The 13,084-nt window shown below is 41.1% G+C and overlaps 1 protein-coding gene across 1 annotated transcript in view; it reads right to left on the bottom strand.

Moving 5' to 3' along the window:
- Positions 1-13,084, bottom strand: part of ZCCHC17 (zinc finger CCHC-type containing 17) — a 54,645-nt gene that overhangs the window by 17,392 nt on the left and 24,169 nt on the right. The window contains exons 4-7 of the mRNA XM_080803137.1: positions 10,544-10,644; positions 9,043-9,134; positions 2,525-2,625; positions 653-798 (exon numbers count right to left, since the gene is read on the bottom strand). Of these exons, the coding sequence (XP_080659263.1) occupies positions 653-798; positions 2,525-2,625; positions 9,043-9,134; positions 10,544-10,644 (440 nt within the window). The remainder of the gene's footprint in view (positions 1-652; positions 799-2,524; positions 2,626-9,042; positions 9,135-10,543; positions 10,645-13,084) is intronic.

A 13,084-nucleotide genomic window follows, 5' to 3' on the forward strand; every position in this document is an offset into this window, starting at 1 on the left:
CTGTCTTTTTCAGCACCATAATAATGTCTGTTTTATGAACTGTTCTGCTGTAATCAGTATATAAGAGACAGAACTGTGAGACAGGCACTCTCATCCACCACTGGGCACAGAGAAGTACTTTCTGGAAAGACAATTTGATAAAATGTATCAAGAGCCTTAAAGCCCTAACACAGTAATCTTACTTAGGGATTTATCCAAAGAAAACAGTAAGAGATATGGCCAAAGACTTCGGGTGGAAGTAATAAAAACATCCAACAATAGAAAAATTATTAAATAAACCATCATACAGTCTTAGGGCAGAATATTGTATGTTGTTCTTAAATCAAGTTTTTGAACACTTAAAAATATTAGAAAATTATTTTGATACGTATAATGAAAAAAGTATAATATAAACTAGACCTCGTACAACCATAATTTTGTGTTTAAATGTAGATGTAGCTATCTATCATCATTACCAAGCAAAAAGATTGGAATGTGCCAAATATACTGTAAGTCTCTTTGGATGGAAAGATTACAGGAGATCCTAATATTTTTTATGTTTTTCAGGACTTCTAAAATTTCTGCAAAAAGTACATTTTTATTCTATTTTTTTAGTACATTTTTATTTTAAAACCCTAAAAAATATGATAAATAAAAGCAAGACAGCACTCACCTTCTTTCTTTTTCTAGAAGAATTCCTCGTGGGGTCAGGCTTCTCAAACTCTGCTGACTTTGCCTCTTCCTTCTCCTCTTCCTCATCAGGTATCAGAGAATATTTGGTCCCTCCTGGTTGCATAAAACAATCCTTTGCGAAGTGGCCTGCAGAAGAGAGGTAGAAAAGGTAGGGAGGGGAGAAGCAGCCTCTCCTCTTGGCAGGTGGAGCTTCCCCAGAGGCTCCTGAAAGGGGCTGGTTGGTTGAAGAAGTATTACTGAGTTCATTCAGAGCAGCTGCTGGATTCTGAGCAGATTTTCTGTCACCTCAAGATGGCATTGCCCACTCAACCAGAGCCAGACCAGCAGCTGGTCCTAGAGCTGTGGGAGACATTGGCACTGCTTTGGAAATGGCAGAGGAAGCAGGCTTGTGCTGCCTTCCATTAGCAATGGGGCTTAGTAATTTTTAAAGATCTGCTTGGAGCTTATTCCTGACATTGAAAGGCTGCTCCAAAGAGCAGAATGCTTAGCAGAGGGAGCCGAGTGGCAGGCCAAGCCCTACAGGAAGAGAGCTCTTAGGCAGCTGGCAGGAAGGTGGCATTCACATCCAAGCTAACACAACTGGGAGACAGGCAGTCACCTGGGGCACTCAACACTCAGACTGTCAAGTTTGGCAAGGGCCTTAGAGATCATCAAATCCAGCACTGCATGTGCAGATCTAAAGACCCAGAGTAGAGAAGTAGCTCAAGGTCACAAAAAGAGCAGCAGAGCTCAAACTTACTCCGGTCTCATGCCTCCCTGCTCTATGCTGTTCCTGCTGCACCAAAACCAACCACCTAGGGCCTGACCTTTGCTAACTAAGCCAAATTACATCTCTCATTATTCTTCTCTGCTTAGACGTTAAGCTGAAGGTAAGAGGACCCACCCTCCCTGAACCTTCAGTGCTATCAAGCGGCCGTTTAACAGCTACTACAGAGCTGATTTTATCCAAGCCTGTGTAGACCCTATTTCAGGGGCACAGATGATCCCATGAGATCATCAAAAAGCTATGCGTAAACTGCTTTGCAACTCTGAATCCAGAAGCTAGATGGTGCCTGGAAGGGGAATACAGCATAGTTTTTCAAATATCTGGAATGTTTACACAATTCCCCTAAGGAGGTATTCTTTCCATTTTTTCTTCCTTCCTCCCTTTACATTAATGGTAAGTAGGGGCTTAACTCCCACACCAATCAGGGCACAAATCCGCTACCAACTGTTGTACAAAAATCAAGAGAGCCAGGTAAATAGAAGGCAAGGGAGAAGTGGTGACAAATTGAGGTCACTCTGAAAATGAGACGCTGGCAATCCCTCTCATGATAGCTCTGACAAGAGAAGTCAGGCGGAGAGCGCTCTCGATCACCTGAGTAAGACCAGAGGAAACCTGAGCGAGCAGCTAGCCTGTGTTCTTTAGTACTAAAAGGAGACTGTATTCAAAGTCTGAAACAAGGAAGAGCAAGAAAGGGTCAACTTGGATCCTTGAGCAATATATTTCCAAATCACTTCATTTTTGCTGCAGAATAGTAATGGTCCTTGGAGATAAAAATTTACAGTGCTAACCATAATCCAACACTCTCCCCCCTTCGGTTACAGTACATGGGGATCTTGCCCACACAGGCCATCAACCACGGATGGGGGTGGGGTGGACAGTAGAGTATCCGGCAGGGCCAGTATTCAGAAGAGGACACAGAAAGGGCATGAACTCTGGTAAGAGTCTCGGAGGATTAACAGCACGAGCAGGTGAGGCCATCACTGACTAAAAAGCAGGGTGAGGCACACCCAAACCAGGCGGCCTCCCCCACCTAGTAAGGGTCCATCACAAGGAGGAAGGGCTGGCTCGGCAGAGGCTTCACCTTACCTTTACAGCCACACTTCTTGCAGGTGGTGTTCAGGACAGCCTCGAGGGTGATCTTCTGCCCAGTGTAATCCTGGAAGGACCGCCGCCGCCTCTCTTCTTGCCTATAACGAAAAGGATACTGACTATTGGCCCTCTTAAGAGATGAGGCCAGAGATACCAGAAAGTAATGCTGTATGCTGGGTTTTTGTTCTGTCTTTGGCAGGTAGAAGGGAGAAAGAAGGAAAAGCATCCTGCATGGGGAGACAAGTGGGGAAAGCAACAACATGAAACATATATTTTTTTTTCATTCAGGACAGGCTCTGAATTAATAATTATGAATGAGATGCCTTCAGCTCACCAATGCAGAGGATGAAGATATAATTACCTCGCTAAGCCCCCAGTAACCCTGACACAGTCACCCCCGGGTTTAAAAGACCTTCAAAGACTTCCTAGAACATCAAGTTTAAATTCCTTACTTTGGTACTTGAGGCCTTCCATGGTTCGTCTCTAACCTGCTTCTCCAGCCCCAACTTTACTTGCATGAGATGTGCCCACCAAACAGGACTAGTTGACCTTCGCCAGATGGTTCAATGCCCTTGCTCATAGTTCCCTCTCTCCGAAATGCTGCTTCCCCTCTTTCCTCCCACCTCACCACCCCCAAACATTTCAAGGCTCAGCTTAGTTACCACCTTTCCTTCTATCAAGTCTTCTCCTTCTCCTCAGCCAGAATTCATCTCTTTGTTCACATTCCTCTATCATTGGTTTTCACAATTTGAATATACCCAGGAAACCCTCACTCCGATAAGGAAACAGAACATTGCCAGCACCTCCAAGGCCCCTCCAAGGGTAATCATTATGCTGGTTTCTAACAGCATAGATTAATTGTATTGGTTTTTGCAAATTGTGTAAATGGAATCATACAGTGTGGACCCTTCTGTGTCTGGCTTCTTTCACTCATTTGTGAGATCCATCCATATTGCCGTGTGCAGTTGTAGATAACTGATTCTCATTGCCATAAAGTATTCTGCTGTTGAAGGGTACCTGAGTAGCTTCTACTATGAACAGTACTTCTTCTATGAACTTTCTAGCATATCTTTCAGTGACAGATATAGATACGCATTTCTGTTGGGAAATGCCTCATTCCCTGTAGGAGTGGAACACTATACTGGGTTGTAGAGCATCAGAGGTAGCAAGCACTGCCAGCCAGTTTTTTATAATGTTTACCAATTACACTCCTGCCAGCAGCAGAGCCTAAACACCCCAGATGTCTCTTTCTTTGACCTTTACCATAACACATGGTACCTGCACAGAGTAGGTACTCAGAAATGTTTGACAGAAGAATGTCACTCTGGATCACTCTTTTTTTCAAACTCAAATTGTAGACTATACACACAGCAGTCCTAGCACATATTGCCTAAATAAAGTCCTAGCCCGTTATTGCCTGATACATTAATGTTTCTTCTCTAGATTGTGAGCCCTTTCTGCAGTATCTTACTTATGTTTGTTTCCTCACACCTTAGCCCAAAGCTTGGCAAGCAACAGCATCAATAAATGTTGCTGAGGGATGCCTAGGGGGCTCAGTCGTTAAGCGTCTGCCTTCGGCTCAGATCATGATCCCAGAGTCCTGAGACCGGTCCCACATGGGCTCCCTGCTCAGCAAGGAGCCTGGTTCTCCCTTTGCCTGCTACTCTCCCTGTTTGTACGCTCTCTCTCTCTCTCTCTCTCTCTGCCAAACAAACTAATAAAATCTTTTTAAAAATAAAATAAAATAAAGTAAAACTTTAAAATGTTTGTTGAAATCTCTATGCTCCTGGGGCACCTGGTTGAGCATCCAACTCTTGGTTTCGGCTCAAATCTCGATCTTGGGGTCATGGGATCAAGCCCAGCATCGGGCTCTGCACTCAGCAGGGATTCTGCTTGATATGCTCTCTGCCTCTGCCCCTCCCTCCACTCATGCTCTCTTTCTCTCTCTCTCAAAGAAATCTTAAAAAAAATTCTGTGCTCTTGCCTCCAAATATTTTTTCCTTACCTGAACCTCTTTAACTTTGAACTCTGACTTCACCTAAGCTTTTCCAACTATTCACCAAGTCTCTATAGAGTCCAGCAAAAACAAATATTTTGCCAAAAAAGCCGCATTACCCGAGAAACGCAGGATGACAGCATCAGAACAGAACAAAACTACCCACCTGATGCATTTTAGCTAACAGTTTCATGGGATACACTTGTTCTAGAGAGGAAACAGAAAGACCAAGATACGCCATATTCCATCCTGGTCCTTCTTCAGTTCAGCTTACACACCACATGTTCGCTAAAATGTTCCCTACCACGAGAGGCAGGGTTAATTACTCTTTTGTGTTCCCACAACATTTGGTCATTTTGTTAGATTTGCTTACATTTTGGCTCACCCTCTGTACCATAAAAGATACCATCAAAGATAAAGACTATGTTTGGGGTGCCTGGGTGGCCCAGTTGGCTAAACATCTGACTTGATTTTGGCTCAGGTCACGATCCCGGGGTTGTGGGATCATGCCTCACGTTGGGCTCTAAACTCAGCACCGAGTGTGCCTGAGATTCTCACTGTTCCTCTCCCTCTGCCCCTCCCTGTGTTCAGGCTCTCTCTCTCAAATAAGGAAATACATCTTTAAAAAAATAAAGTCTGTGTGTTATTTTTTTCTGTATCTGGGAAGTTCACATTCCATCTAGCATACTAATGTCCAAAAGAATGCAATGATGGACAAGTTCTATAAATTTATGTCTGTACTGTTGACTAATATTTAGATCTGTGGCTATTGAGCACTTAAAATGTTGTTAGTGTAGGGGCACCTGGGTGGCTCAGTGGGTTAAAGCTGCTGCCTTCGGCTCAGGTCATGATCCCAGCGTCCTGGGATCGAGCCCCGCATCGGGCTCTCTGCTCAGCAGGGAGCCTGCTTCCTCCCTTCTCTCTCTGCCTGCCTCTCTGCCTGCTTGTGATCTGTCAAATAAATAAATAAAATCTTTAAAAAAAAAAAAATGTTGTTAGTGTAACTGAAGAATTGGATTAAATTTATTTAATTTTCATTTACATTTAAATAACCATATGTAACTTAATGGCTATCCAGTGGGACAGTGCAAACAAGCATATGATTTAAGTTTTAAAAATGTCTCCTCAAACGGGGTGCCTGGGTGGCTCAGAGGAGTTAAAGCCTCTGCTTTCGGCTCAGGTCATGATCTCAGGGTCCTAGGATCAAGCCTCACTCGGCAGGGAACCTGCTTCCTCCTCTCTCTCTGCCTGCCTCTCTGCCTACTTGTGATCTCTGTCTGTCAAATAAATAAATAAAATCTTAAAAAAAAAACAAAACAGTAACTACAAGTAGCTACCATATACTGAGTTTCTACTATAGACCAGACATTAATATGGCTCTTTACAAATAAGCCAGTATTTAAATCATTCCATCATTTCTGAGACATAGGCGTCATCCCCTCTATCTGACAGTAAGCTGAGGGTAGAAGAAGCGGAGTCTGCTCAAGGTCATGTACTAGTTTGCAGCAGAACTAGGACTCTTTCTGATTTATGTCTAACTCTAAAACCTCTCATCATCATTCCACTATATCATGTTTCTTTCCTGGATGCAGCTCTAGAAAGAGTTTACAACAAACGCTTCTGTTTGCCCACTTGGTTATTACTAGAAATAACCTACACATAGAAACCTGTACAGCACAAAACCAGAGAGCCCCTTCCCTTCTCTACCCTTGTTTTGAGACAGAGAAGTAGCCCTTTTATTTTACTTGTTTTACATTTTACCCCTACAAGAGTGACTTTGGGAAATTCCATTGCTTTTTAATGAGTCTGTATATAGCACAGGATTCTTTGGAGCAGAAGCAATTTATTATAATGTAATCAGTAAATGCCAGACTTAAATAAAATTACTGAGCTCTGAGTTATAAAATATTTTCTACTATAACTGAAAGGTGTTTTGTCAATAATCAGACTTACAAACATGTCAATATTTAGAGATGAAACTACAGAAATATGGAAAAACTCAAAGTCACATGCAACAGCTAGAAGCATCATGCGGTAAAAAGGACCCTAGCTTCAGTGTCCTAGTTCAGGTTCTTGACCTACTATAATTTGTCATTAACCATAAGGAAATTACTTATCACCAAGCATCAAGATAGAAACTAGGAATATACAGACATCTGCTGGCACATTAGTGGAGCATGTAACTTTTGATCTTGGAATTGTGGGCTTAAGCCCCACAATTGGGTGTGGAGATTGCTTAAAAATAAAATCTTTTTTTTTTTTTAAGATTTATTTACTTATTTTAGAAAGAGAAAGCGAGAAAGAGAAAGAGTGCACACTGGGGGAGAAGCAGAGGGAAAGGGAAAAAAGCAGACAACTCCCTGAGTAAGAAGCCCAACAAAGGGCTCTCAATCTGAGGACCCTGAGATCATGACCTGACCTGAAATCAGAGTCAGATGCTTGATCAACTGAGCCATCCAAGCGCCCAAAAATAAAATTTTTAGACAAAAGGGGGGGCAGTTTGCCTGGGTGGCTCAGTGGGTTAAAGCCTCTGCCTTCAGCTCAGGTCATGATCCCAGGGTCCTGGGATGGAGCCCCACATCCGGCTCTCTGCTCAGCAGGGAGCCTGCTTCCCCCTCTCTCTCTGCCTGCTTCTCTGCCTGCTTGTGATCTCTGTCCGTCAAATAAATAAATAAAATCTTAAAAAAAAAAAAAAAAGAGGGGCGCCTGGGTGGCTCAGTGGTTTAAGCTGCTGCCTTCAGCTCGGGTCATGATCTCAGGGTCCTGGGATCGAGTCCCGCATCGGGCTCTCTGCTCGGCGGGGAGCCTGCTTCCCTCTCACTCTCTCTGCCTGCCTCTCTGCCTACTTGTGATTTCTCTCCGTCAAATAAATAAATAAAATCTTTAAAAAAAAAATAAAAAAAGAAAGAGAGGGGGGAGGGGCACCTGGGTGGCTCAGTCAGTTAAGTGCTGCCTTTGGTTGAGGTCATGATGCCAGGGTCCTGGGATCGATCGAGCCCTGCATCGGGATCCCAGCTCAGTGGGGAGTCTGCTTCTCCCTATGCCTGTCATTTCCCCTGCTTGTGCTGTCAAAAAAACGAATAAAATCTTTAAAAAAAAGAAAAGAAAAGAAAAAAGGAAGGAAAAGAAAGGAAAGAAAGAAACTAAGAATATAAAGTAAAATGGAGATAATACCCACGGTGGAGGTTCTTATGAGAATCAGACACACAAATGTACATAAACTGCCTTGCATAATGCCTGGCACATAGTATATATCCAATAAATATCAATTCCCTCCCTTTTAGGTAAAATTACTTTGTATCCACAAAGTAATTTAGAACTATAAATATAAGGGTTTCCCAACTTTTACCCACCAAGATCCCACTCAAACATTTATTTAAAAAAAATTTTTTTTTAATTTTTTCTTCTTTTTTAAAATTAATCAATAACTGGGGCACCTGAGTAGCTCAGTTAAGTGTCTGCCTTTAGCTCAGGTCATGATCCCCGCTTCAGAGGAGTCTGCTTCTCTCTCTGCCCCCTTCTCCCTCCTCTCATGCTTTCTCTTTTCTCTCTCTCTCTCTCACAAATAAATAAAATCTTTTTTTTTTTTTTTTTTTTATTTGACAGAGAGAGAGGGAACACAAGCAGGGGGAGTTGGAGAGGGAGAAGCAGGCTTCCCACTGAGCTGAGAGCCCGACGTGAGGCTTGATCTCATGACCTCAGCCGAAGGCAAACGCTTAATAACTGAGCCATCCAAGCACCCCTAAATAAAATCTTTCAAAAAAAGAAAAAAAACAAATAAAATAAATTAATCGATAACACAATTGTCACTCAGAGCACCTGATTAGCATGAGATAAACGATGTGATATTTTAACATCAAAAGCAATACAATAAAGTCATGGTTAACCTGAATGTAAATGCATGATTTTGGTTGGCTTTCTGAAACACTGGAAACAGTTCAGAAACCCTTCACAGAACCTTAGGGCACAATGAATTCCTGATCAGAAATCACTGGCATACATCAGAGAAAGCCTGTGAGACAGATAGCAAATTCCTTATATCACCAGCCTACATGGATAGCAAATCTTCCACTTCTAAATGAAAGGTAAGAAGAGCCAATGAAAGTAAGATATCATATTCAGAACACAATTATCCCAAGATACGTTAAATCCCACTGGAGTTGCTTCTAGATTATCCTACTCTTCCACATGGTCTTTATCTTTTTTGAGCCTCCATACTAGGATAGAGACAAGGAGCAGATGCTTCAGGAGTGCTTGTTGGCTAACTGGTTAAAGGGCAGACAAAGAATAAGGGGAAAGTAACAAAACCACTGATGGGGCATTTCTGTGCTTTGCATGTTAGCATCCAATTTTAGAACTCTATGCAGTATGATGTTATCGAGAACCAGGGATCACAAGGACTACATAAGTCATCGATATCACAGACTATAAATGGTAGAGTTCCTAGGTCAGCCTGATTCACTACAGCATTCTGTGGTTTGAGAAGCAGGATTGTAGCCTTTCCAAAACTTTTACCTACTCAATGATAACGTTGTTAGGGTCGAGGTCTTTCCCAGTCCCTTGGTTGACGACTTTCATGGAGAGGGACACTTTTATCCTGTCATTTTTCATCTGTAAAAGACAAAAACAGTCACCAACAGCTAAGAGTACACCATTTAGACTGCTGGTCTAAAATTATCTAACTAAGCATCAAAGCTTTTATCATCAGAACAAACATTGAGCTCCTCTAATGACTGAAGTCCTGTACTAAAAACACTGGGGGTACTAATGAGCATTATAAATAGATCTAGTGGCAAAATAACTTTAGGAAATGGTTTTTATCTCATTCTTCTCCTTCTGGGGAGGAAAGACAGAAATGGTTGCTCAGAAATTCAAGGCTTATGGAGGTAACCAAAATCAAGGCCTTTTAAGAATATAAAACCTCGTTTTTCCAGGTAAGTTCAGCATAATGATAGGTTCAGAGATCCATGAGACCAGAATTCATTTCCTAAACGTTCCAGACTAGACTAGATCCCCTTTTGGACTTAGTCTAGTGCATTTTAAAACATGAAGGCAATTGTTAACCATATTGGTCTTCTTTTGCTTCCCCTAACACTTGACTCTTTTTTTCACTTTGGGGTCTCTACATCAGTCATACTCTCTGTCTAGAATATGCTTATCCTAATTTTTCACATAACCAGTGCCTCTTCCTTTAGATCTCAGCTCATACATCATTTCCACAGAGAGCCTGTTCCTGACCACTTTATCTAAATCTACTGCTGATAATGCTTGAGCCCATTACAGCACTTATCATAATTTATAATTATTTTATATGTACGTTTGCTTACTTTTATATTTGTTTCATCCAGTTACATTCTATATAAGCTCCATTAACAGCTGAGGCAACCTAGGTCTGGCTCACTCTTATATCCCTCAGACTAGTACATATTAAGCACGCAAATCTTATCAAATAGTATCTCTTTCAGACATATCTCCCCTGCCATTCTCCCGTACAAGAGCAGGCTGCCCACATCCACAGCCCTCATGCCCTCAAGTGAGCTGCTGTTAACAGGGTCCTTCAGACCTTTCTCATTTGCCTCACACTGCATGGAGCTGGGTATTCGGAGCAATAACTGGAAACTCTGTCTCTTTTTACTGTTTTGGTCCAAACTAAAGTGTACTAGGCAGCTATTCTTTGAAATTTATGACAAAGACTAGTCCCATAAATTAAGTTTTCTTCTCTCTTTTTGGTTCTTTTTTCCCCACTAACCATTTGGATAAACTTCAGGAAAGTTCTAAAAACACGTACCATATAAACATTGCACCACACTTACTATAGTTTATACCACATCCCTTCTAAGTTTACAGGACAGCAACCAGAAGATTTCAATTCAGGACAGAATATAGTGGCAGGATTCAAAAATAAGATCATTAGCCACAGTTAACAATATATACACATTCGCCATTATTAAATACTGTCCCCCCACCCCCCAGCTTTTCCTCAGTCTTTCTAACAACATGAAAGTTGCACAGAACCTTACCTCTCGACCAATAAGCTTCACCCACACTTTGTCTCCAACATCTACTATCTCAGAGGGCTTATCCACACGACAGGATGACATGTGAGTTCGATGTACCAGACCTGGGTACAAGAAAAAATGAAATAAAGCACAGGGGGTATATCTGGTATTTATACTCTAATGAGGTAAGGAGATAAAGCACAGGGGGTATATCTGGTATTTATAAAGCACATAAAGCACAGGGGGTATATCTGGTATTTATACTCTAATGAGGTAAGGAGAAGATGGGAGTTGAGGATTCACTGAAAAATGTCTGTTACTTTAAAACCGTACATTAAGGGGCGCCTGCGTGGCTCAGTCCCACACAGGCTGCCCACTCAGCAGGAGGCCTGCTTCTCTCACTTCCCCTCCCTCTCCCCCTACTTGTGTTCCCTCTCTAGCTGTGTCTCTCTCTGTCAAATAAATAAATAAAATCTTAAAAAAAAAACTGTAAATTAAAACAATCTGAGATCATTTTTTGTACTTAACACATATTGTTTAAAAATAATGCTCTATGTTATTAGCAAACATGATACAAGAACAACACATTAGTAAAAACACAAGTCAGTGAAAGTCTTTGAAAGCAAGGGCATCAAAATGTTTATACCCTTGATGCAAGAATATCATCATTAGAATTTTTCCAAAAGAAAAAACTCAACAGAGGCAAAAACCAAAAACCTATGGGTATATAAAAATACTTGTGGTATTTTTAAAATATCTTTAAAAAAGTATTTTAAAAAGTATTTTTAAAAAAGATATAAAGCAATGTAAATAACCAAAAATTGGAAAATTAGCTCGGTAATCTATGGTAAATCAATCAAATGGAAGAGTAAGAAGCCAACTAAATTACAATTACAAAAAATAATTATGATAGAAGTTAAGTGAAAAAAGAAAATCTAAACAAGGTACCATTTTTAACCTATTAAGTTAACAGCATATTTAGAAAATAATACCCCTGGGGGAGAGTGTAGTAAAATAAGAAATATTCCTAAGGCTAGTATAAAATTTTAAAAATCATTTAGCACTCACTAACAAGAGTGGTAAAAATATTTAATAAAATTAATTAAAAGTTAAATGATGGATTAGTTATTAAGTAATTTTTTTTAGTTATTAAGTAATTTTTAAAATATTTACAATAGATATACTTTTCTGTCTGTCCAAAGTCCTTTCCTGGGAGAACCACCTTCCCTACTTCTTTAATAGACCATTTCAGATTTTTATGAATAAAATTATTAAAGTATTAATCAACATCACCTTCCCTACTTTCTAAAATAAGTCTGGTCCATTTGATTTAGTTGAAGCTGACGTAACCCCCAACTGCGGACACATGACACATGCTTTATCAATCAAGATACTTCACCCCACTGAGTGATTAGCTAAATCAATTCATCTTTTTCAAGACATTTGTCAGGATAATAAACTACAAAAATTTCCCAATGCCCATCTTCACCACCAGGTGGCAAGAGTTGGCCAGAGGTAAAAGAAAAAGCCCTAAGGGTGTAATCTGAACACCCAATACAGTCCTAGGGAAGCTAAATTTATCCTGCAACCCACAGTGAGAATGGCCAAAACATTTCTCAACTGTGTTTCTGTCCCCTTCGATGTATTTTGAAAACAGAAAAAGTCAGAAACAAACTAGGGGCACCTGGGTGGTTCAGTCGGTTATGCGTCTACCTTCAGCTTAGGTCATGATCCCAGGGTCCTGGGACTGAGCCTGTGTGGGGGCTCCCTGCTCAGCAGGAAGTCTGCTTCTCCCCTGCCCCTCACCCTTCTGTTTGTGCTCTCACGTGCATACACATTCTCTCTCAAACAAATAACTTCTTTTAAAATAAATAATAAATTACTACATTAACACGTTAAACAAATTGTGAACTTAGTGATTGGGAAAGACACGATTCAACAATTTATTAATTTAAAACAGAGGATATGGGGTGCCTGGGTGGCTCAGTGGGTTAAAGCCTCTGCCTTCGGCTCAGGTCATGATCTCAGGGTCCTGGGATCTCAGGGTCCTGGGATCGAGCCCCGCATCGGGCTCTCTGCTCAGTGGGGAGCCTGCTTCCCCCTCTGTCTCTCTGCCTGCCTCTCTGCCTACTTGTGATCTCTGTCAAATAAACAAAAAAATCTAAAAAAAAAAGAAAGAAAATTTCCTTTAAAAAAAATAATAAAACAGAGGATATTTTTTAAAAGATTTATTTATTTATTTGTGAGAGGGAAAGAGAGCGTGCACACACATAAGCAGGGGGAGCTGCATGCAGAGGGGGAAGCAGGCCTCCCACCGAGCAGGGAGCCTGACTCAGGGCTCCATCACAAGACCCTGGGATCATGACCTGAGCCAAAGGCAGACGCTTAACTGACTGAGGCACCCAGGCTCAGTTCTGAGGATATACTTTTTTTTAATTCCCAGTCCTTGCCTATTAGTTAAACTACCCACTGCTCCCAGTATCAAATACCTAAAAAATTGGGTAAGTGATCACAAATTGCTTTAACACAGAATCAGAACAAAATGGAGACACATGGTTTAAG

Source organism: Martes martes, assembly GCF_963455335.1.
Source record: "Martes martes genome assembly, chromosome: 4".
In the NCBI taxonomy this organism is placed as follows: domain Eukaryota; kingdom Metazoa; phylum Chordata; class Mammalia; order Carnivora; family Mustelidae; genus Martes; species Martes martes.